General features: G+C 32.4%; 2 protein-coding genes across 2 annotated transcripts in view; one reads left to right on the forward strand and one right to left on the reverse strand.

The window, feature by feature from the left end:
- LOC110999038 (ankyrin repeat domain-containing protein SOWAHC) overlaps positions 1-264 on the reverse strand; it is a 53,564-nt gene extending 53,300 nt beyond the window's left edge. Inside the window, exon 1 of the mRNA XM_045634071.1 lies at positions 17-264. Coding sequence (XP_045490027.1) covers positions 17-143 — 127 coding nt within the window. The 5' untranslated portion in view covers positions 144-264. The remainder of the gene's footprint in view (positions 1-16) is intronic.
- Positions 265-5,702: 5,438 nt separating this feature from the next.
- Positions 5,703-24,323, forward strand: part of LOC110999043 (homeobox protein caupolican) — an 83,086-nt gene continuing 64,465 nt past the window's right edge. Inside the window, exon 1 of the mRNA XM_022267921.2 lies at positions 5,703-6,080. Coding sequence (XP_022123613.1) covers positions 5,988-6,080 — 93 coding nt within the window. The 5' untranslated portion in view covers positions 5,703-5,987. The remainder of the gene's footprint in view (positions 6,081-24,323) is intronic.

A 24,323-nucleotide genomic window follows, 5' to 3' on the forward strand; every position in this document is an offset into this window, starting at 1 on the left:
GTCTAAAATTACGTACCTCTCATATTTGGGTTCATTAGAAACACTTTAAAATGTTTAACAAGATCGTGATTTGTAACCTTGCCATTATGTGCCAACATAAATTTTAATATTTCTTCGAAACTTAACTCCGCCGGCGTATTCATTTTTATGATTAATATATATACATGAATCACACTTTATTACACCAAAAAATATAAAGTAATACTACTCAAGATAAACTAAGTTTGTTCAACTTTTCAGCGATAATCAAAACAATGTAACGTTACAAAAACTTCATGTGGTTAATTGTCATCGCTACTGACAGCTACAACTATAGGCCACGTTCCGTTTTACGTTTATTATTTCCACAAACACGTACACGTATTTATAATTTTTTAAGTTCATATAACTTGAACGAAAAGCCTTCCTTTATATAAAATATGATGTTTCTCCAATATAGTTCCATTGTCGCACCAGACCATATCTCCGGTGTACAGAGTTTGAGTTATTTTAAACTTCTGTGCTACATTTAGTCCATAATATCTTTCTTTAGATTGTATATTACCTATAAGTATATTGTTCAACACTGTATATATGATTTTATTTGAATGTTATTACCATACACGCTTTTTTATAAATAAACCTTCCTACTAAGTATGTTGGTGAGGATGTATCTTGTAGTTTTAGTGATTATCAATTAAAAAAAATATGTTTACAAGTTTTTCCTTTGTACCAAAAAATTAATAATGACTATGTGATCTATAATTTCTACTTTCTATGGTAATAAATATTAAGTATAAGATAGCCGTAAGTTCATTACCACCATCAAAAGATTGCGGTTCGGCCACCACACTACTTACATACAATTCCTGTAATAACAAGATCGCAGTCATGAAGCATTTCTATTTTCTTTTTTCAAAATGTCAAATTTAGTATTGGCAAGTAATATAGTAGAAATTGTGATTCCGTACATAGATGATAGGAATAAAACCGAGTGAAATGTATTAGCGTCATAACACGTAAAGTTTGGATTTTTGAATCAATACTAAAATACAATAACTATGAAGATTAACGTCCTATTTAAGATAATCTATTTACCAGAAAACTTTAAATATAAATGGCCCGTCATTAATTAGTATAACCTCTTAAATAACTATATTTACGGAAACTAACCCTGCAGCTGAGTTTCATCATCGAACGTCGAGGCAGAATACGAAATTCCACCCGTATCACCTCGACGTCCACCGTTCCACAACTGCGCGTTTTTCTAGGCAGTTTTTGCCGCGCACCACCACTTTGTGGAACCAGCTGTCGGCTGAAGTATTCCCGAACCAATTCGACTTAGGGTCCTTCAAGAAAAGAGCGTACCAATTCTTAAAAGGTCGGCAACGCACTCGCGACGCCCCTGGCATTGAGAGTGTCCATGGGCGGCGGTATCACTTAACATCAGGTGAGCCTCCTGCCCGTTTGCCCCCGGTTCTATAAAAAAAAACGAAACGCGATATAATGTGCTGTATGCTGTATAAATTATTGCAGACTACACGTATATATATATATATATATATATATATATATATATATTTTGGTGTAGCTCTATCGAGACGAACAACAAGTCCATTATACCGAAATGCATAACATAGTTAAACACTTAGCGAATGAAGTTGTGAACCTAACAAGCGTCCAATTAAAAGTTAAATGTCTAATTCTTGTTAAAGTTGAAGTCCACAACGTGGATCAAAAGTTTCTGCTCATAGGTAAGACGCGTCCTAAAAGTTTGCTAATAAGAAACTAATGTGCTCGCTTCCTGAAATAGCCGAAACATGCATTACCTAAATCCGGTTATATGCTCTCGGTCTATACCCTCACAAAGAGCGACGTATACATAAACGCAGTATAGCAAAAAAAATGTTAATGTTTTCTCACGTTCATTATTAGATATTTAGCAATTATTACTAAGTAGATATTTAAAGACAATAATTAATAACAATCAAATACTTCATTATTAAATGATTAATTTTCAGGGGTCCTTCAGTGTTCCAAAAGTTCCTACAAACTTACCTCTTAGGGTAAATTTGGGTAAGGTAACGTATAAAGGAAGAGGTTCTAGGAGATAGTTTATAGATACCGCTCCGTAAAAATATTTGCTGATAGAGGTGAAGCTCTTATTTATGTCTTATTTATGTCAAATATTTGTGAAAAAATCTTATGCAATTTAAAAGATTGGCGTTGAGTACGCGCCAGTAACCTAATTTTTTTTTTTAAAAAAGATTCATTGGTATATATTTTGTTAAATCCTATAATAAGCGAATATATTTAAATAAACCGTTAAAAAATATTTTTTGATTTTTCATACATGTTAGCGTAGTGGTAATTGTGAGGTTTCCATAGAGACCAGTCATTTCCCATTCATACATAACATTTCCTCTACATTTGTGTTCAATAAATACAAGAAAATAGCAACTTTCCTAGTTGCTATTTTCTTCCTAGTTCCAAAAATCAACAAATATCCAAGATAAAAAAGCTGATAACTTGTTAAAGGAAGAATATTATCTATAACATAAGCACTAATAGAAAACATATGACATATATTTAAACATATACTGGAGACGGCTGAAATTTGAAACGTCGATTAATATAAATATTTGTACATACATAATGGGGTTTTTAGGTTTTAAGAAGTTGATAAAATAAGTATTTTAAAAGCTTGATCGTGCTTTATTGTACATGTAAGAAAAATTCTTGAGACGTAATCTTTAACTATACAAGATGCAAGGAGTGAATCAAATTCAAAACTACACCATAAACCGTGCACAGATGACATGGAAAAGCTAATTAATGAATTAAAAGCAAATTTGAATATTAGTTCCACGGAATACATGGATATTTTAAATAAGTAGCATCAAATAACATATCGTTCGTTTAAATAGTGCTATGTAAGAAAATTGTTCTTACATTTGGAGCAAAGAAATTAACTAAAATGTTTATGTAAAAAAAAATATTCTCACTTATGGACTCGAATGTGTTTATCGATCGAAACTGTAATATGAATGAGTACTCTTTATTACTTTACAAAACTACTAATAGGAGACTTTAATCACGAATGCTAATAATAACAAAGTCATATACAAAATAATTTTTTTTTCAGGTCACTCAACGAACAAAAATACGTTCGTAAACCTAAGTAGTTTGACTAACGCAATCATATCTTATTTACTCTATTTAGAATAGTTAGTTATATATTGTGCAGTCTTCGAGATGGAATTTCGCTGCCAAATTGCGTTCCAAACAAAATATGGTAAAGTAAAATAATAAAGATATTTCATTATGTATGTGATGAAAATTTGTGGCATGTGAAACTTACCTTACTCTGTCAGGGTCAGGTCACCGACTTGCCATGCGAATAGATACAGAAACCTGAAAACCTTACAAAATTATACGTATAGCACAATTTGGAGTATTAAAATGGATTTTAGAACCTTAGAACATGGTACAAGTTTTATCTTATATTTGTATACGTCAATACGATATTGCATTCATCACAAACAGAGAGTAATATCAGGTATATTAATTTTATTAACTTTGATGTTGTTTCCTTTGGATTAGAAATTTATAAAGGCGCCTAGTAGGTAGTACTGGTGATGACAGAACTGCTGCTTTTCTCGCTCAACGAGTATATATTGTAATAGCGAGAAAATGCGAGCATAAGCACTGTCACAGGGAACAAACTTTTATTAAATTTACGATTTATCGATTTTTTATTATTGTTACTAAATATAAATTATTAATAATACCTAGTATTAGTAATAATAATAGGAAAATATTTTGTATATATTTAAAAATTAAGAGAATTAAGAGAAAAAATTAAAATATTTAATTTAGAGAAGTTATATAAATTTCATTAAAAAAATAATTTAGAGAAGAAATATTTAGTATATATTGTATTATTATTATTACTCATACTAGGTTAAGAGTACGGTAAATACTTTTTTACTTCTCTAAATTAAAATTTTCACATTTTCGATAATTTCACAAATTCTCTTAATTTTTGTCTGTTCCTTCATAAGTTACTCGTGTCATTAGTTGTAGTATTCGGAGTATATACAAAATAATATGGCTTTGAGCCACTTCTAACAGTTCTTCTAATATTTCGTGTTTTTGATAGCTGAAAACACTTTATTTAAAATTACTCCCTGTAGTTAAAAAAGATTGCATCGCTACCTAAGTTATCAATTTAATTTTTTCTTAGTAAGGGCTACAGACTATGGCCATGATTCTGATAACCAAAAATTACAGAATTAAAAAGTATAGATTATGTTGAATAATATAAAAAAATGACTTTTCCCTTTCGGGATGATATAGAATTACTGACATTACGAAGTCATTTAATGAACATGGAATAAATTTGTATTATCAAAGTTACCTACTCAATTTAACATTACTGAGGGGAACCCCGGATCATATTAAACGGAATTAATTAACTTTTTATACGTTAAATAAAAAATACTAATTAGTTATTGATTAGCTCCGAATTTATTCATATATATAGTCACTAATAATTAAATTCACGTTTAACATTAAGCAAACATATTTCTAACCCTATTTACTTAACGAAAAAATCACAAATTTACGAAAAAATATTTTATTATTAAATATATAAAAAAAACTCTAAAATTTTGATCCATACATTCTTTTATCATTAGAATTTTATATTATCTCTGAACGTAAGTTATAGAGAATTTAAAAAAAATGTAAGGGATTCTTATTAAAATTTCGATAATATTATCCAAATCTATATCGTGTATATGGAAAGTGACCACAGAGAAGTGTGATGTACTGTGATATATTATGTGTTTATCAGAAGAAAAGTATTTAAAAGTCGCTTTACCGAGGTAAGCTGTTTAAAACACATCACGCAAAACCCAATATAATGCAGGTGGCACCACAGAGCATAGGTAATTTATTGAAATAGAGGCTTTATCAGGCGTATTTTTGGTATATACTATAGCAAGCTTTTAAAGCCATTTCAAAGAAGGATAATGAATTAATGCTTGACTATTTGTTAAAGATAAATTTCTCTAAAGCAATAAAAGTTTCAATATACGTAGCTTCTAGTTGCTGATATGTGGTATGAAAGATTTAGTAAATCGACTCGTCAAATGCCAATAACACCAATTTGTCTGCTAGTTCTGGGTTGTTTTCATTCATCATTAAAAAGGAGACAGCAACGACTCGAACACACGACCTCGAGGTTGAAAATGTTTTACCACTAAGAAATGTGAGTATGTTAATTGATAGATAATGAATATTTATTTTTAATATTATGTACGAGATTTATTATGAAATAATTTGGACACATTACACATAGTTAATAAAAATCATAGGAAAATTGTCTGTTGGGTTCATGAAAAACTTTCAAGATCTTTCTCATAAATATTTCATAGGACATTCTAGAAGATGCCTTTGATTATATGTTGGTATTGTAAAGATCCTTGTGAACCTTCATCATGCTGGTGATGGTGATGGTCATACGTTGGTGAGCGATTAGCGGAGGTACGGCCATGTTGCGGCCGCTGACGGCGGGAAATCGCTGCCGCCCATGGGAGGCGTGAGGCGCCGAACCGATAGAGAGGGACAGAGTGATGCGCATCAGAGAGGCCAGAGAGGGAGGGACGCGAGGCGGCGCGACGCAGAGGGCGTTTTGCCTTGCAGAGACCACGCACTCCTGTTCCGGTCGCGTCGACGGGCGGCCGGAATCCCGCACCTCGCAACACTGATTCCGTACTAACATCTACAACTTTTATACGCTTGTGAATGCGCGCACTAAGCAGCGGGCACGTGAGAAGCCCGCTCAACGTTTTTCTCGCTCACACTCTGTGACAATTGTGTCGCGAACTGTTTCCCGCCAATTTCGGTGAAAAGTTTTTGGCGCGAAAGCCCACGGACCGAGCGAGGATGGCTCGTCAGTGAAGATTGAGGTGTGTTTTGGCTTGTTTGGCCGATTTGACATAATGGATGACTGGGAGAGACACGTGACCCCCCTTCTGCAGGACATGGGGTGTTCCAATGAGGACGCTCAAGATGACTTCTTTCATCAGCAAGATGTAAGTGCAACCATCTTGTGATTTGCTGTATTTATATCTATCAACTCAAAAAAATAATATTTAAAAATAATAATAACCTGAAAAAGAACTCACCTCTCAGTGAGTTTCTAATAAGATTTCAAAATTATGTATTAATTAAGTCATTATTAATAGTGAGTCTTATTTTTTAATTAATCATATGTTACTATTAGACAAAAAACAGAAAGCCAACTCAAGGCGACCTTAAATTACTAATATTCTTATTTTTTACTGGACTATCACATTATTTTATTAAACCATTTTTATAGGTTATTCAAGTGATTGATAATTTATTATTTATATTCCCTATATCTGAACTCCAATTACGGATTAATTAAAAGAATCTGGATAATGATAACCTCCACTCCAAGTTAGGAGTGATTTATTAATATAGCTCCAACAGCCAACTACAGCTCGACAAAAGAATTTTAACAGACCTATTGAAATAACAAATTGTTTAAGAAATATGTGTATAGCCTGTGCGATTTTGTAATATTAATTCATTACTACTGAATTTCGAATCTACGAACCGATGGTCTCTACAAACTTAAAAATTGGTTTATTTGAAATATATCCATAAAAACTAAAAATACAATTGCACTTTTTTAACTGAAATTTTTATGTAGCATTTATAAGGCACAACATAATATATTTTAATAACTTTAAATCTCACTTATTGTTTATAATATTAGTATTTGAATTTAATTGATTAAACTATGCTCATTTGAATCAATTGCTGCGTGATATGCATTCATAAGTCAATAACAATAGAGCACATATTAGCGTGAATTTAAATAAACCTGGCTAGTAAAAAATTTGACATGTTACGTTTATTTCAAGCAATGGTAGAGCAATCCTATTACGACACGGGTTAAGACTTCGGCTTTAGACGAAGACAAGGTTAAGGATTCCTTTACTTTGTATTGAAATTATTTTTAAATGAATTATATATATATGTAATTAGTATTTGAGAAGTTTTACCAAAAAATTCACCTATTGGAGTTTTGTGTTAGTAATACAAGGGCAAATATCTACCATCAATCATTCTAGGTAAAAGATATATTATTATATATATATTCTACAGGATAATTAGACATTTTAATAATTATAAGTCTTATATTGTTGTTGTATTAATTAATTTTGAATCTGTTGAAAATTAATAATGGAATAATTTAATACATTTATACTTCAGAGTTGGCCCGTAAAAGTATCGGGAATGAATATTCATTATAATATTATATTTGCTCGCTGTATGATCTATATGTAATTAGCGAGGAAGTGCCAGCATTAAAGTTTCACTGCTACAGTAATCATACTTTAATTTATATTTATTGAAACTAGTTCACATTTTCGTACTTATAAGCTATTTTCATAGAGGCCAATCACACTTATCAAAAGCATTAGCAACAAAATATTTTCGTGATACAATATAATTTTCTTAAACAAATCAGAAGTTAGTAAAGGCAACTAATACGATAACATCGGTCCTAATGTGTAGTTAAAGTAATAGTAGTATTAAAATAACTTCTCCACTTTAATAGAAATTCTACATGGAATCATACGTTAAATTCCCAGGGTATGTTAGTAAAAAATGCATTGGAAAATTTTCTTACAGAGCGCTCTATCTACCTAATAATGAGTTTACAACTGTGTATACAAATATTTAAAAACGGGATTTGTGTTCTAAGAAATTGATAATTAATTTCAATGTAATTATATTTTTCTAGGTTTTTTATTGATAACGATTTATTGATAACGTTTACTTTTAATATAAGTAAGCACCTGGTAGACCCAGATTTGATATTTTCGTCACTAAATATAAAAGTATTTACCGATGGTTACTATGCTAAATTAATTTTACTATTTTTTTTGCAAATTTTATTATTACAGCTAAGTTAAATGTATTATATCATATTTCATCATATTTTTACTATTCATTAGAGATGTTAATATAACCAGTTGGATTGATTTTTGAAAATATGTCTTTGTGTGATTTGTTGGGTTAGGTTAATTTCTTCTGCTAAAATTTTGTAAAAAATCATCATTTTTTCAACTAATTTTTAATTTTGTAATATTTCATAAATAGTGCAACTTACAATAATTTCACTGTGCTTAGAGCAGCTTATTAAGCATTAATATTTTTTTTTATATTATTTAAGTCATCAATTAAAGTCTACCACAGACCAAACGAAAGGCAAAGGTCACTGCCCGATGCATTCTTAAACCAATCCTTAACTAATAATTGAATTTCGCAGCACCGTTCCTTCACTATATTCTATCTTCTATTAAGGTAATTTGCCAATTAATTTATATGAATAATTTTCTATAAAATATGATTTAAATGTAATGTCTATCTCTTACAGCTTGTAAATGATATAATTAATGTAAATGTTTTAGATTATAATCATAGCTACGATTTCCGAATCTAATAATTATATATCACTGAACGTAATTACTGAAGAGCAATATTTTAAGTATTTAACTCATTGAATTCAAAAATATTCCATTGATAGGTATTTATAGAATGTGCGAGAAGCACTTATAAATTCCATCCTTTCCATCTCGACGCCTGGCGTTCCAGAAGGCTGCGCTTTTAAGGCACTTTCCGCCGCACACCACATCTTTGTGGAACTAACTGCCATAGGTATTTCCAAACCGATAGACTGCATACTTTCGGCATAGCCGCTAGTCCCCAGCGTTATATGTCTCCATGGGTGGCGGGAATTGCTTGAATCAAAGTGTTAAACAAAACCCACCCGCTAACTTCTTTCGCATAAAAAAGGCTTGAACAACATTTTAATTTTTGAGGTGCTCAAAGACAACTATATTATGCAATGAATATGATTTGCTTATAATGTCTACAGCAGTGTCTGAGTGGCTGAGGCGTCCGGCTGAGCTCGTTTGAACCATGACTATCACCAAAATACATTTCTATGAGGATTTAAAACTCACTCATACGGCGAAGGACAATATCGTGAGCAAACTGATATTATGTGTATCTCAAATGTCCAAGAGACAGATAAATAAATATGAGGCCTTTTGTATATGTTTGGAATTAATTTTTCATCAAAGCGATTCTTGCATACATACGAACATACAGATCATACATACTTGAAAACAAATAATCACTGATCGGACTTAATTTAGTTTATTTTCTTATGTGTTCAAATGTTAAATTGAAATCCGTTTGTAACAATAACTGTTCACTACAAAATATAACTATGTATGATAATATATATCTACTGCATATATTAAATAATTAATATTACACTAATATACAATAATTAAATTCAATCTATCGACTCTATCTCTTCACGGTAGAGTCACTTTTAAAGCTGGTAAGAAAAAATTACAAATGAAACCTGTTTTGAACCTTTTGCAATTTAAACGTTGATTTCAATTTAAATATTCGTTTGCTTTGATGTTTATCTATATATTCTTATTTTAATAATGACGTGGAACTCGACAAAAGAAAGCACCAGTTAGTCGTAAATCTATCTTCGTTTTATTACTCTTTTAAGTGTTTATAATTTTATATTAAACTTTGATGATGTGATTCAACGCACACCAGTAGCAATTCTAAAATAAAATTTTATCGAATAATATTCTTATATTTTTCCATCGACATCATAAATCTTAATATATGATCGCAATCTATTAAGTCTATGTATATAATGTGTATTCCATCTATGGCTGTATGTTTAGTATAACTATTTTTAGTTGTATATAATTTATGTTAACTAAAAACTACATGAATAGTAAGACGCCTTATATAATAATAAAAAAGTATCTATATAATAATAATAAAAATAATACATTATATAGATACTGTTTATTTACACCTGCATTCTTTATACATTACTATGTTAAAATAAATGTAGCCAAATATGAATACTTAATTGTAACAACGACAAAAGAAAGTTTACAATAATTAAAACAATACTTACCAGTGTTTTAAAAGCCAGGCGAATTTCACACGAACAATCACATTAGAATATATTTGCAATGAATAAGGTTGGAAAGTGTTTAACAAAGTGTGTTCGCTATCGTTCGTTACGCGAACCGAAAACGGCAAGTTTTTTTTACCAACATTTTGTGAGAAACTTGAGGGGCGTTGTATTTTCAATTAACATCGTTTTATTTTAAGTTTTGAATATTAAGTTCTTTTATATATATAGCGGATAATCGCTTAGGTTTTTATAAACAAGACTGCTATGGTTACATTAATACAAACCACAGCGGTTTTCTAATGTAACATATTGTAATATACTATATAATTTTGTAAAATAAAGAAAAAAATTAAATAATTTGAGTAAAACTTGTCTCCTTTAAAACCATTAACGTCTAACACCTGATATTTAAGCTGATTTAAATTATGAAGTGTTATTTGACGACATATTATGGCTTTAATATAAAAAGTTTTTTAAAATGCATTACATTGGTCATAAATTTTATTTTTATTTGTGACGGGTGTCCAGATGTAATTGGCGAGTCGTTGCTTATCTTACGATCTTGGTCTATATAAAATATATTTTTAAAATCGCTAGTTCGGAGTATGCGGGACACCTGGGTTAGTAACTCCATTGTATTTGTCGAAAGTCAGTTTTTTTATCACATAATTACTTCAGGCACTAAACCCTCGCTTGACCTCACGTCTATTTCGTCATATTTTTATCCAGATTCATAAGCGCTTTTAAAATATATTTCTCCCCTATAACTTAAATACTAGAAAAAGAATAAGATAATATTCTGCCTTGTTTATTTATCTTGGAAATGACGTTATAGTAATAAAACAAAAACATATCTGACTTTATCTATAATGTCATAAAGTGGAAATAATTTTTATTCTTTATTGCCCCTAATCATTAATCGAGATTTCACTTCATCACCACCTAGACGTCCATCGTTCCAAAACTGAGCGTTATTTTAGGAAGCTTTACTACGCACTATGTCGAACCAGCTAACCTCTAATGTAATTGCGAATCAGTTCGACTGAGAGGTCCTTCAAGAAAAGAGTGCAGTAATTATAAAAAGCTGCTAACGCATTCGTGAGCCTTCCGGCGTTGAAAATGCCCATGGTCCCGGTATCACTTAACATCAGATGAGCCTCATGCCTTTCCCCTGTTCTATAAAATTTTAGAGTTTATACTCTAATAAAAGGTCGATCTTCATTTACATAATATAGTATCAGTTTCCCAAACCTTTAGTAGAACGATTATTAAATATAAATATAAAGGTTAACTATCGCTCATGCTTGACATATTGAAACAAAACGTCATAATAAAGTTAAGTAACCGCTAATTATTTAGTAAGAAGCTTGTATGTGTACTGTAAATACTTTATTGGTAGGAATTTTTTATTGTGCAAGATCGCTAGAGCGGATAATTACCAGTGGTCCGAAGACATTTACGTGAACCTATGTCTAACATGAGTTATTATCTTATAGACGATTTGTCGTTTATAAGGCAAGTGAAGATAAGTCTTTAAACATAGCATCGCCTCTCTATCTATAACTGATGTTTATAGCTATCATACAACTAGGACGAACTAAGACTCATGTACCTCATTAATAAAACCTTGTAATTAATCATAATCATAATCATATTGGTTTAGTCGTCCACTAGTTAAATAACTAAGTCCTGTTTACGAATAAAGCATTTTGATATAACAAGTTATTAACTATTGGCAAAAAAACATTTTCGGAAATAAATGCAAGTATTTTTTCGCTTAGGTTCCACCGCCATGGTATATAATTTGGTGTGTATGGTTCGGTGATTCTTATATAAAAGGAAGGAAGGAATCTTTTTTAACTAAAGTCTTTGAACCAAATTCTGGCGTCGTACCTTAGTAGTAAGTAGTAGTAGCAAACGGAGCAAACCAAATAAAGGCATCCTTTTTTACATTCGCCGTGGAAAGTCCACAAATGTTAGGGGGTCCAACTCCAAAATCCACGCTCACGAGCATATTGCCAGATTTGGCGAGTAACTAACTACCCTTCGGGGACTTGAGCTTTCTGTCCAAGGAAATTTTACTCCGGAGAAGGCTTCAGTCTGGACGCGCCTTTCCAGTACATGTACTATCTCGTCATAGTCCTTGGTGACCAAATTCTGGTGGCCCACTTCCATTCATCCTTCTTCTCCAGTTACGTGGAGTCTCAATCTTGAGTGGAATAAATGTAGTCCAATTTAACCCCAAGAACACACAAGTTTGCGTATTTACGCTATAAAAACTCCCTTTGTACCGCATTTACCATGGATAGTGTTCAGAGGAGTTGTTTGGACTAATATATGCAGCTGAGTTTTCATTATCGGATGGTCTTCCTTATTTTGTAATAATATACTAGTCAGGCATTCAGAGGATAGTTATATCATAATTACATTTACTACATAATGCAAATCATTCATGTTTTTTGAGTATGCTCGCGTGATTAATGTAAATCAATAAATACATTTACGTAAAATGAAACGGTATTATTTTTGTGTCCTTATCATTAAGACGCGTTTTTATATATGAACACTTGCATGGAAAAACGAAACTTTGCATACCAATGTTTTTGTTCGGACATCAAGCACAGTTGGGTAAAAAATGTTCTCGTAATTAAAACAATGTACCATAATTACATCATGTATTTTTTACACATTCCGTTTACCGTCTGCGTAACTAATGAAGCATAGGCTTTACGAGTTAGCGACTTACAACTAATGTAAATAATTAATGATCGCTGAGGTTAGAAAATAATATGTATGAGTTAAAGTCCTGTAATTTCAAAAGAGACGCTTAACTGGAGGGATTTAAGTGATCAAGAAGAATGTCTAAGAACTCTCTATGGTTCTGAACAAATTCGCTTAAAATAATTACGTCAACAGAAATTATAAATTGACAGCTTTCCTCACTTCTGCTGAAAAGGAAAAGGGGGGGGGGGGGTACATCTGTCTGTCTTATATTTCTTCAAATCCAGTTCCTGTTCGATAGGATCTCATATTGGGTAGGTAAGTAGTAGTAGTAGTAGGGTAAGGTCTCGTTAGATGCCCATTCTGTTATTTTGTTGAGCTCAGTTAAATATCTTCACTTAATACTTAATACACTGGAATATATAACAAGACGAAACCAGAGTATTTTAAACTTACAATACATTCTTTTTATTGATTATTTTACAAATTACTCGCTAATAACCCAAATGACATCTCATTAAATCCATTTTCAATCCCACTTTTGTATACAAAAAATGTTGCAATGTGAACTAATTGTAAATTATAAAGGTATTTTTACCACTATACTGAGTCCTACTCTTTAGCGGCTGGCACATAACTCGTAAGCCCCTCGTTGCAGGTGTCCATGGGCGGCGGTTATCCCATCATTCAAAGTGACCCGTATGCTTTAAAATATAGCCTTAAAATAGGTTTCGTAGAAGATGAAGATATAATGAAGATTTTAAAATTAACATTTAATACGGATAATTTTTAATAAGCTGAATTTCATTCGTTATTTCATAAGAAAATCTATACTGCTTCGAAATATCACCGTTTATATTCATATAAATGATATTAAAGAAGAGAAGCAAAAAATTACAATCACAAATAAAAGGTATTCAGATGGTTGCTACTGTTTTTTAGTATATTTGTTCATAAACAACTTGTCGAAGTCACCTTTGCCGTGGAATTACGAGAACAATACATGCATGGGCCTATGTCAGGAAAGGCAAACCTTTGGGTTGAAAAAAATCACTACTCTAGCAGCTTTAGGGTAAAATTTTAAGTATTTCCCATATTACCTTTAAACTAGGAGCATCTTAAGTCATGACATATTTTATTGTCTTTGATATCATTTGAATTTCCAATTCCGTTTGAATTGTTATTGAGATATTTATCATTAAACTCAATAGATATAACGCGGTGAATGTACTAAGGTTATCATGAACAATTTTAAAGTTGCCTCAAAAAATAAAGGTTCCTTGCAATGTTCTGAACGTTTTCTATTACTTTTAAGTAGTTGACAAGAACATATTAACATTATAATCATCCATTACACACAAAATAAATTGTTTGAAAAAAAAATTTTCGGACTCAATTCATTGAATGGTCCACTCTTTCTAATCTCTTCATCTCATCTTTATGTTACAATAGCTATATCAGGAGCTCCAACAGTGCCTTGAGTTTATTTTTGACAAAAATGGTTTAAAGCACTGCAGTGTTTCAATATAAAAGATTAAACATTTATATTGATTCAAAGTTTGTGACCCCTGGCATATGTCATGAAACGACAGAGGTTTTTCAATTGGAACTCAGCGAGGCAAAACCATTGCGTGCCCACTATGTTGTGCTATTGTATTTGCCAGGTTTTACTGAGCATCAGAGTAAAACATGTACCAAAAAAACATTACTCTCTTGAGGAATTAAAGGTAAAGAAAAGTAATGAATAATTCACGACATCAAACTGAATTTCAAGTGTTCACACACTGATAACATTTTCATCGTAAATTCAACGATCAAAACATTATTAATATAGATATTATATTTGCTTTTTGTATTAGCCTAAAGAAACGCAGTTTCATTTGAAAATCTAGTTTTATAGTTTCCTTGAAGAAAAGCTTGATAAGAAGAATAAAGCCAACTTATTTCCAATCTTTGTAATGGATTGATGCTTTTACTCGTTGTACTTAACTTCCTTCAGTATTATTGAAACTCCTTCACGGATAAAGCCTCGTCCAGCTTTATCCATCCGATAGTAGAATCACGGATAAACAATCTAAGAAGCATTTTAAAGATAGGCTCTTAATTATTAAAAAATGTAATTAATTTAAGTCTGATTGAGATTTAACTTAATATTAACAGAAAATATAAATCAATAAATACTGTAAATTTTCTTAATTAAAACAATAAATATTTTATGAGTAATTAGTGTTAAACTGCCACATTAGGTGTAATAAATTATAACAAAAAAGCTCGCTTACAAACTTACTGCTAAAAATGCCAACGTACATATTTCCAATAAACGAACAAGTAGGTTGGTACACGCAAAAATTAATATTTTATTACATACATTCCGTAGTTCTTATAAACAAGAAATATTTAAACATAGCCCTTATAATTCTTTAAGGCGACCATTCACGAACGTGATTATATGTGGAAAAAAAATCTATGAAAAATGTATGACAATTTAAGCTCTCTCGTGAAGGCTTAAGATGCAGGTTTTGCGCCGACGAACATCATTCGAAGTGCAGTCATTGCATTTATACGAGCACTTATGTTAACAATAGTCAATAATGCAACACGTTTCTTTAGAAAATCAGCTAATCACAACTGGTCACCAGTTTTTGTGACAAGATATGCGTCTGAAACTTTAAGAGGCCATTTATTTCAGTGTCAACGGTTTTTAAAATATACAGGCTTATGAAACTGTAGTTGGTTCTCAGGAGAATATCTATAAATACTGCATTATAAACGTTTATAAGCTATATGAAATAGATAATCATTATGATTGATTCATGATACATCTGTGTTTTTTATTACTGATATTGACTGTTTACAATTGATTTGATTATAATAATAATAATAAAATTGTATTGTTTCTCAAATTTTTTACATCAATAAATGAGTATGAGACAGCCCCCGTATTTTGATTGCTTTGCTTTCCATTATTTTGTATAAGTAATTGTATGTTCTATGCAGTTTGTACTTCTTGCGCCCACCTTATGTAATTGATTTGATTTTCTTTCTTGAGTGTGGAAGAGATCGCTCAGAAAGCGATAAGGCCGCCAGTTGTCGGTCCCTTTATTTAATTGTTTGTATAGTACTGTATTTCCGTATTGCTAAATATTAACCAACTTTCAAAAGTTATTGAACCTTTTTATTAAAAAAGCTTGTTGGTGGAGTTTCATCCAACATTTATATTCCATTTCGAGTAATGTTCTTTGGGTACAAGTGCAAAGGTGCTAGTTGAGGTTTAGGCTGGTTGCAGCGGAGGCCTTAGAGGGTTGCGGACAGGGCTATCACCCGGTGCCTCGTTCTTTCAGGGGCCTCAAAAAACGATTTTTTAAAAATATCGAATTTTAAATTTAAAACTTTTGAATGTGATCATTAATGACTTATAAAGGTTTTAGCACGATATTCAATTAAAATAAAGTTAGATAACTTATTTAAAAAAACTTTATTTCAATAATTGAACATTTCATTATGTAGTAACATGGCAATATCTAAACCAGACCTTCGCATCACACACGTTTCACAAAGGACATAGGGCCTCGTACAGAATAGCCCGGAGCCTCGTAATGGGTAACGCCGTCTCTGGCTGGTTGTTTTCAGAACAGCGCTTTTCTTGCACAGCTCATCAGCGTCGCAATACAACGAAATATTAGAAGTAAGGTTACATTCACAAATCCCCATTTTATTTGTTTTATTGGCGTAGGCGTTCATTTCTCTATATTATCTGAGGAGTTGTTCGGATTAATACCTGCAGCTGAGTTTCATCATCGGACGTCGAGGCAGAATACGAAATTCCACCCGTATCACCTCGACGTCCACCGTTCCACAACTGCGCGTTTTTCTAGGCAGTTTTTGCCGCGCACCACCACTTTGTGGAACCAGCTGCCGACTGAAGTATTTCCGAACCAATTCGACTTAGGGTCCTTCAAGAAAAGAGCGTACCAATTCTTAAAAGGTCGGCAACGCACTCGCGAGCCCTCTGGCATTGAGAGTGTCCATGGGCGGCGGTATCACTTAACATCAGGTGAGCCTCCTGCCCGTTTGCCCCCGGTTCTATAAAAAAAAAAATATTAGGGCCGTGCTTCGCCGTAACACTATTTTTCCCCTTTTTGTGTGACTTTGACAAGCTGCCTCACATAGGCATAGGCCTATCCACTGTCGCAAGCACCCCAAGTGAGTCTCATGAGACCATCCAGGACCTTGCTCTTGTCGACTTGTTGGAGCTCGCTTGAAATCTGGAGAAGAATAATCAGGTATTTGATTTTACGTTGTTCGTGCGAATGCCTCCGGGGTGAAATCGAATAGAAATGTTATTGCAATGGCGCTTCGCATTTCACTGGGGCGGTGGGATTAAAAATTCAAAGTGCGTTTTGATGCGCAAGAAATTAATTCGCCATCGAAGATATTCAGCGGAGTGTGGCGCAGCTGCACTTAAGTTTAGAATTACATTAAAATTACCGGTTCTTGGGGAAAAATAATGCGGGTAGTTGAACGGTTAGCGGACACACGTGTCCGAGGTGACACTTCCTAATGCTACTCGCCTTTCCCACGGCAATTTCCATTTCTGTTTACTAAAGCGTTAACATTATACCCAAGTTTGCACTTAAATGACTGTCCTAGTTCATGTTGAGTCATTGTTTTTTTATAAATTATTGCCTCACACCGTAGCCTAGACGAGAGTAAAAAACTGAGGGAACTGAATTAACGCTTTATATCTCGTTTTTAAGACAGAAACAAAGAACTCGGTGATTCATAGATTACAAAAGATGGACAGTAGGTCAATTTTTTTTATAGAACTGGGTGCAAACGGGCAGAAGGCTCGCCAGATGTTAAGTGATACCGCCGCCCATGGACACTCTCAATGCCAGAGCTCGCGAGTGCGTTGCCGGCCTTTTAAGAATTGGTACACTCTTTTCTTGAAGGACCCTAAGTCGAATTGGTTCGGAAATACTTCATTAATTGTTTAAATCTTCTACCTAACAATGAGGCCTTCACGAAAATAGTGTGGCAATTCTTAAAAGGCCGACAACGCACTTGCGTTTCTGGCTGTGTAAGTGCCAAGTATCGTATAGTACATCAGGCTAGACCTTTTATAACATCAGGCTAGCGTCCTGCCCGTTTGTTATAAAAGGCATTTTAAATTGCGTCGCGTAACTTGAAAGATTTCGGCTATAATAAAACTGCTTGCAGCACTAAATATACGATATTATATACGTATATAATCTTCTTCTTTTGGTGCTTCTCTATTACTGTTGATCACTCGTGAAGCTTGTACATAGTATCTTGTCTTGCGCGATATGCAATTATTTCGCAGTCGCAATTATTACCCGTCGACTCCCAAACTTTACCATGTTATGATATTTCTCTTACACCCACTCGTCGGTTTTTATATCCGTCATAATTAATGAGCGGTCATGGCGCAACACGTGGCCCCAGTACGCATCTTTTTGCTATGAATACTACGGTATACGGTACCTGTTAATATACGGTAATGAAAAGAGTATGTGATAATTTAACGCATATTATACGTGTCTTCATAGACAAATAACTGTGGCAGTTCAATAAAATGTTATTTTTTTTATAATTTTTCAAGGATCAGCCAAAAGGGATTTATTTATATTGTTAATTTACGCAGTTTTAATCTGATGTCAAATACCGTTAATATGTCAATTGTAAGAGAATTTCCTGTCCACGACACAAGAATTCATAGTATCTAGTAGGCTAATGTTCTTTTTTTATGAACTAAACAACCGTTTTATGTTTTGTAAAATTTTACGCTTTTTTTCTTTCTTTCGTTTCGAATCATCATTTGTACACCGTATTGCATAACCGATCTTAATTTTTGGGTTCTTCTTTTCGTCAAAAAGTAAAAGACTGTTTATAATACAACTCCAAAAATCGTTTATATCATATAATGCTTCAACTTTCGATGTGGTATTCAGAAACGATAGCACGAACTACGACTTCCGAATGTCAAAATCGAGAACAATTCTGATGTACTCTTGCGTTTGAGTCTACGATATAGCCGGGTATGTCACTCTTCATCATATCTATATAAAGTTTTACAGAAAGAGGTAATTATATAGCACAGTACAACTTTTTTTTACTTCTTTATATTATACTTTGTATGCACTTTCAACGGTTGCAATTAGCTAAACATTGCGTGTCAAACGTACGTAAGTACTAAGACAACGGAAAACAAACTGGTACTTGCGTTTTCGTAATTATTTTTCCATATATTTGAATTTTATCAGATCCAATACCTCAGATAATTGGTCTGATATAATCATGACTTTTTAATACTTAGATAAGCGTAGTACATACTCGGAAAATTATCTTGATTTCTTAATACGATTAAAGAGATACTAACATAATTATTTTTTTGTTTCATTGAACCAGCTAATCTTAGGTGCGAATTAAATACTCTTATAGTTAGTATATATAACATTATATGAACAATATATTTAATGTTTTCTAAATCGTGATTTCATGTGTTCTATGTTGTGTTAAAAATTTTCAATTTAAGATTGTTAAATATATAAAGTGACATTTTATTATTTGACTCAAAACGGGGCAATGGCTTAATTTAGGTCAAATAATAAGAAAAATACTTTTTAAAGTTTTGTAAAATTAGTCGGGTTCGTGTCAGGATATTCATAGATGCTCACCTCATACATTAAAATCGATTTTTGTTTAGTTATATGTAAAAAAAAATTAGTAATTATTTGTTTTGTTTAATACTTGTATGTTGCCTTCGAGTATTTCATGTTTGCCTCTCAGTATGATGCGTCATGCTAAATGATCATGAAACAGATACGGCAATCTGAGGCCCTCAGAGGTAACACTATAATTGTATTACTTTTGCATAACAATTATAGTGATTCACAAGTTTCAATAACATTCAACCCCCACTAATGAAAACATTAATTGTTTATTATCAGATTTAATTACATTGCAAGCAACATCGCAAATTACAATAAGAAAGCGATAACAATGGTATTACTACGTCTTATACTGACATAAGCATACAACGCGCGTGCAGAAGATCGCACGATAATATTTATCGAATTCTCATCATGACCAAGCTTACAACAAATTATAGGAGATCGTCTACATAGACAAACAAGTACAAATTGAGGAAAAAATACATTGCGTGTAAATGGACAAGTTGCTCGAGAAATTAGCATTCAACTGTCGAACGCCGCTTCAAACATTTAACCTGAAGTATTATCTCTTTATCATGAGCTAACCTTTCCATGAGCGTTATTTAATATAATAACATAAATGATAATCAGCCTGCTGTATGGTAATTACAATATTAAAGATATAAATAATTCAAAGGGCTATCGTGCGACGCACGCGACGTACTTCCGGGAACGCCTAATTAATGCGTGTCTTTGACGAACTACGAAAATTATACAATTATCGAATATCTATAGCTTTATTTAACCACATTTTCATGCGCGAACGCACTAATTTGATTCTCATAAATATTTACTGTTGAGCGTTGAGACTACATTAGTTGGGAATTCATTTTAATGTACCTCGCACAATTCATGGGGTAGATTTTAAATGATAACATGATTGTTATCACTAAGAGGTTTTTGTTTACTAATTTCTTAATACACTGTATACGTTCTGTATTTATCAAAAACCGTTTAACTCGTCAAATACTCTCACAGTCAAATGATTCTTACTGATAAAGATCTCAGGACAACGAGAACATACTGAACAATCAGGTGAGCCTCCTGCCCGTTTGCCCCCTGTTCTATAAAAAAAAAATCTTGGCTTACATAGGTCACTTCATTTTGTAATAAATTATCAGTGCACAAAAACATCATTTAATATGACAATCTAGCCTAACCTTACTAATAAGTAATTAAAAGAACCTAATTTTCAAAAAAGGATGATTAATGTGTCCCATAACAGTGCTAACAGTTTCTAGGAAAACAGTACGTTCCTGTGTAATTTATTTACTTACAGCTGTTTGACATTTAATACTAACGTGCACTTGCACTTATTCACTTTACGCCCGAACCCAATAATTAATCCACAATCTCAGATTGTTTTCAATTTTGTTTTCAAATCAGACCGAGACAGTCGATCGATCTCATACCTGCATCCCAATAACCAAACCCTACGAAGAGAATCCATTTTTGGCGACGGATAGAATGCAATTTCTTCGCTCTTCACACTCATATTTCATAATCAACATAAACCAAATAAAGTTAATAAAACCGTACAAATGATATTAAAATAAACATGTCTATGTTTAAAACATTTCAAATAGCATTTTAAATATTTTAAAAACTGGTGTAAGTTAAAATCTTAAGATAAGATATTGGCACAGTTGAACTGTCATTTTCATACAAAGGTCTATCCTGGTACACCGCTCCGACCTACAATGGTTAGCGTGTATTGACAAAAAGCGAATACATTCCGTCGATTGGTTATTGGCATTTTATCTATGGTTGGATTTAGATTTCTATCTCAGGTGGTCAAAAATAGATTGAGAAAGGTTATTGGGTTTGATCGTTTACAATGTAAGAAAACATAAGTTTTGCTTATAAGGATTATATTAACAGTTTTCTCATGATATTTCTATTCGATTTACCAACTATGTGTTTAGTATGTATACTTTCAACTCCTACAAAAATTTCAATTATTCTGCAGCTTTTGAATGCCTCAGTGTGGCATATACGTTGTACTATTTCATACTGATCGATTTGAGAAAGAAATTGTACACTGGCGGATGTAGTATTCGATTTTATTACGTTTCTGGATAATTGGTACATCGTAACAATAGAGCCTTTTATTCGTAATGTTAAGACACGGATGTTATTATTACCATCATGTAAACTGTTGGTTTTAGTTTAGTTTATACGATACCTGTGAAAAATATGTGCTATTTAATATTTTGGGCTTTACTGTAACATATCGAGAGATGTCCAATTATATATATCTCATAACAAATAAATCTAGTAAGTATTTTGTAATTTATTATATTTATTTTAAATGCAGTGCACACTTGTCATTGATTCATAGTTTTTCGATTGCTTGTATGTGTGTTGTTTTTAAGCGTTTGTATGTATTTCGTTAGTGTATCTTTTTAAAATAAACTTTTCTCCTGGTGCTAGGATGGATATAAATTCTTTTTTGGTTCCAATCTTTTCTTGTGACAACTTAGTTATGTGAGCAATGAAATGTGTTTTCAATGATAATATTAAAAAACGTCTTTGTTATCAGCGCTAGAACTGAAAATCTTGATGAAAATTGTGCCTTCATGAAAAGCAACCGCGAAATTATTTAAAAAAATGGGTGCTAATTTTAACAACATTTGTACTCAATGAACGAACGATACGGGTCATTCAACTTGACCGTCCTAAGAAATATATGCACTGAAGCGTGGGCGGAATTTGCTTGAATCGTGTTGATGTACGTACATACCGAAAACATTGCAAAACCTTATCTATGTTAACCTGTGTTTTTTTGTTGATACTGTATAGGTGAAATAATTTATTGATTATTTTTAAAAATTATCTCGCATTTTATTAAACTAGTTCAAACAATGAACTGAAAGGGGGTAAAGTCTCATCTCTATCTATCAAATCGTATTTAGGTACGCTGTGTTAAACAAAGACAGATGGGTTCTAAACTAGACTGTTTTTTTGTACTTTATCTACGTTTTGGTTATCCTTCTTAGTATATAAGTTCGCCGTGATAAAAATATGAGAGCTAATTGGTTATAATTACAAGTATAATTGAATGTACAATCTCAGATCGGGCGTTCGCAAACGCAATTATTTCCTCGTAATGAGAAACAATTAATTGACTCCGGATATTTGTTCTCTAATCGATATTTAGATCGATAATTTTGTAATTAAATGCGAATGATGGTGTGAATGCTTTATAAATAGATTCATATATTAAAAATAAGACTGATCGGTACGAGATAACGGCCAATTAAAACAATTCCATCAAAACATTTTGTGTCAGGTCATTCCACCTGCCGCGGAGTTATAATTTATTCATAAGGAGTCGACAGCGATTCGAGTCCATGTTAAGGGCTCGATGTATGGCGCGGTAGACGCCGCGTTTACTGACAATTTTTTTGTCTGCGATATTATCGAGAAAAGAAAAAGAAGAAGAAGAAAGAAGTCAATATATTTTGTTTTAACCTAAACTCTTTTAAAAGAGTACCGAGAGTTTTTTACGCCGGCATTTTTTCTCGGCCTACAGCCTCTGTCTTCTTTGCCGATGAGTAGGGATGCCTACATTTTCATATTTAATGACGTGGAATAAGTAATACCTGTCTATCTTATGTTCCATAATAAACGTATTTATTTATTTAAATGAGAAAAAAGTACTAAATATACTTTTGAATTTAATAAAAAAAAATAAAAATGCGTAATTAGTACATATCAATAATCTAAGTAATTTTTAGATTGTGGTACCTTTCATGAATCAATGACCAACTTATCTTCATATACTTCATCGCATTACCAAACGTTTTAAAACATGTAGGGCGTGTGAACAGCCTTTACAATTAACGTAGTGCCTTGCTCGAAAGTTGGCTAGTCAGTGTTTAGTTTTTCACTGGCACTATCGGCGTTTGATCGCAGACTAACCACTAAATTATTGCCGGCTAATCCATATCGGATTTTTAACTTTTGTTTCTCCACATTTTATATCTTAATTTGTTTGTTAAGGGGATTATTAATAAAACGTATGTGTCCTGAATATTTATGGATCCTTTGTGACTGAACAAAATTGTATAATATTTAACTCCGCACTAAATAGCATGTATGCATTGTCCCGTTTGCGCCGGATCTAACTCTCTTTGGAAGACGTTAGTATGCAATCATTTCATCAATGTCACGCCGTCACGTTAAACATTCATCCGGAAACCAACTTTACAGACAACTACTTTTTTTAAATATTTTTTTTCATATAACTAATTAAGTACCCTTATGAACGTCATCAGTTATTAATTTTGAAACATTAAATCATATTTTTTAAGTTTACATAGCAGGACCGTAGTCTATAAATTTGAGATATTGAACAATATCGAACTATTTAATGTTACAGAGTACCAAAGCTGGTCACGCGCAACTAAGATTTGTGTTCAAGGTTGCTTGCAAAGTGAATCGTTTGGTTTCGTTATAGTCTTAAGTTTACGGGAATGGTAAATAAGCAGTGGCACTGTGTCGATAGAATTTTATGAATAAATAGCAAAAGAAATATCGTAGTTAAGAGTAGAATTTGTAGAGTAACTGAGAAGAAAGTTATATTCTGTTTAGACTGTCATAGTTCTATCAGGTCATGATTTTGTGTAAATAAAAAAAATAAAATCAGATTATGGATCTTGATTTCGTCTGATAATTTGCTGACGTTATGTATATGGTTTCGATGATATATGACCTAAAGGTTTACAAGACCGCTAGATTTTCTGAAGATTGTGATTTTATACTACGTTACCTAAATAAGTAAGTCATTAATTTGTCTCAGTACTTATTTGAAGGGC

Source organism: Pieris rapae, chromosome Z (genome assembly GCF_905147795.1).
Source record: "Pieris rapae chromosome Z, ilPieRapa1.1, whole genome shotgun sequence".
Lineage (NCBI taxonomy): Eukaryota > Metazoa > Arthropoda > Insecta > Lepidoptera > Pieridae > Pieris > Pieris rapae.